The sequence below is a fragment of the Lottia gigantea genome (genome assembly GCF_000327385.1).
Source record: "Lottia gigantea unplaced genomic scaffold LOTGIsca_27, whole genome shotgun sequence".
NCBI lineage: Eukaryota > Metazoa > Mollusca > Gastropoda > Lottiidae > Lottia > Lottia gigantea.
Window position 1 is genome coordinate 517,018 of NW_008708846.1, and position 1,906 is coordinate 518,923.

The 1,906-nt window shown below is 42.3% G+C and overlaps 1 protein-coding gene across 1 annotated transcript in view; it reads right to left on the reverse strand.

Moving 5' to 3' along the window:
• The window catches only part of LOTGIDRAFT_160966 (hypothetical protein), a gene marked incomplete at both ends in the record, with an annotated part of 4,348 nt that extends 3,489 nt beyond the window's left edge, over positions 1-859 (reverse strand). The window contains one exon of the mRNA XM_009056225.1: positions 61-859. Coding sequence (XP_009054473.1) covers positions 61-859 — 799 coding nt within the window. The remainder of the gene's footprint in view (positions 1-60) is intronic.
• Between the last annotated feature and the right edge of the window lie 1,047 nt (positions 860-1,906).

A 1,906-nucleotide genomic window follows, 5' to 3' on the forward strand; every position in this document is an offset into this window, starting at 1 on the left:
GGGAAGACGAGTCTGAAAGTGAAAAGAGAAGGGGTGTGCCCTCTCTACGAGAGCGTTTACCTATGTCTGCTGGACTAGGGGTAGGTGAACTTCGGGCTCGTTTAGGGGTTTGGTTCGGCAGCGTGGTAGCTCTAGATGGTGCAGGTGTAGTGTCCATTTCAGTTGGTAGAGATATGGTTACTCTGGTTTTTGTTTCGTTGATTGTTTGGTAGAATTTGGAAATTACAGCTTGAGTGAGACGTTTCCCATAGGAGCGACGGGCCCAGGACAGGGCATGAGAAACGATGCGGTCGACGGCAGGTGATGATAAAGACTTGGTACGAATGGTGGTCAGCTTCTCTTGGAGTGTGGTTTGGTAATGGTCGATCAGGACCTGCGTAACCTTACAGAGCCATGTCCGATTGAGGGATCTAATATTCGCGTCGACAGCTGATGTTTTCATTGCTGGACGGATAAAACTATCCAACTCAGAGACTTTGCGTTTGAAGGTAAACGCTGGTTGGCCTTGCTGTTGAAGGGTAAGGATTGCCAAATGATGGAGGCACTGCAAAACTTGGAAGAACACCTTCACAAAGGGTTCTTCCTCCTTATGAGTGGGGACTGGTTGGCGTCGGTGGGCTGGTAGTCGTTTCTGTTGTTGGTCAGGTCGATGGTTACCTCTTGATTGATAGGCTGTGTTGTAGGTAGGTCGGCGATGGGGTGGGATATAGCTGGATGGGTTGGTTGGTGGTCGGCGATTGGTAGGTGGTAGAGGTCGATGGAAGACAGGGCCGTTGTAGGGTACGTGATATTGGTTTGGTTGACGATTAGTGTTTCTATTTCTGGCTTCTTGCCAGTGGTTGTTGTAGTTGGGGAGCATAATGAAAATAACTTGTACAAATTCAATGAAATCGTAAAACTTGTGACTTAATTATATCAGAAAAGGTATGTTTTGGGTGAAAGGAGCTATTGTGCAAGAGTTGATGAGTATCAGTTTCTTTGAAATACACTTTAATATCCAGTTTATTTGTTTCTGCTATGGAATCATTTGTTGTATTTTGAGTTATTGATTTTATCATTTCTGACAGCTGTCAGTGGGCGTATGTTACCTTACCTCGCAAACTATCTCTGTCTTAAGGTGCGGACACTCGAACGGTTTTGGGTCGGAGATTTTGTCGCCGACTAAAGTCTTGTCAAGAGTAATCAGCGACAAAAATCGTTTAGATTACCCGCGCTCTTTCAGTTTTGAGAAAACAATCGTACAGGCTTGGTTGAAATCAAAAGATCTTGTGTAAATTCGATGAAATCGTACAACGTGTGACTTAATTATACCAGAAAAGGTACGTTTTGGGTGAAAGGAGCTCTTGTGCAAGAGTTGATGAGTATCAGTTTATTTGAAAGACTCTAATCGGCGACAAAAATCTCCGACCAAGACCGCTCGTGTGCCCACACCTTGAATGGTGAATTTCGTTGTCTTCTTTACTAAGTGATAGTGAATAAAGTGTTTAATAATCATTTTTGTGGGTCTTTGCTTCGACAACTTTTCGTATTTTACACACCTTCCTGAGCATAGACTGCATTAGTTGCAGCAACATTACAACTTCTGTAGACCTTCTGTAGTGGCATCGTTGCTAAAGAATATATTTTGGAACATTTTTGCCAAACCGGAAGTGCAACAGTTCAACATGTGCAAAAGTCGAAAATCGGCTCTAGAAGGCACAAATTTGCATCGATTTTCTTCGGGTTTTCTTTTTTACAATCTACTTGTAATTTCTGACCTGATAGCACTTAAAACATTACAAAATCCGAAAATTCGTCGCTCACTTTTTTCGATCAGGTTTTTTGTTTTTGCATCAATTGATCTGAAATTTTAAATGCAAAGAGACTGCACTAATGTAAATAATAGAATGTAGGTAATTAGGTCACA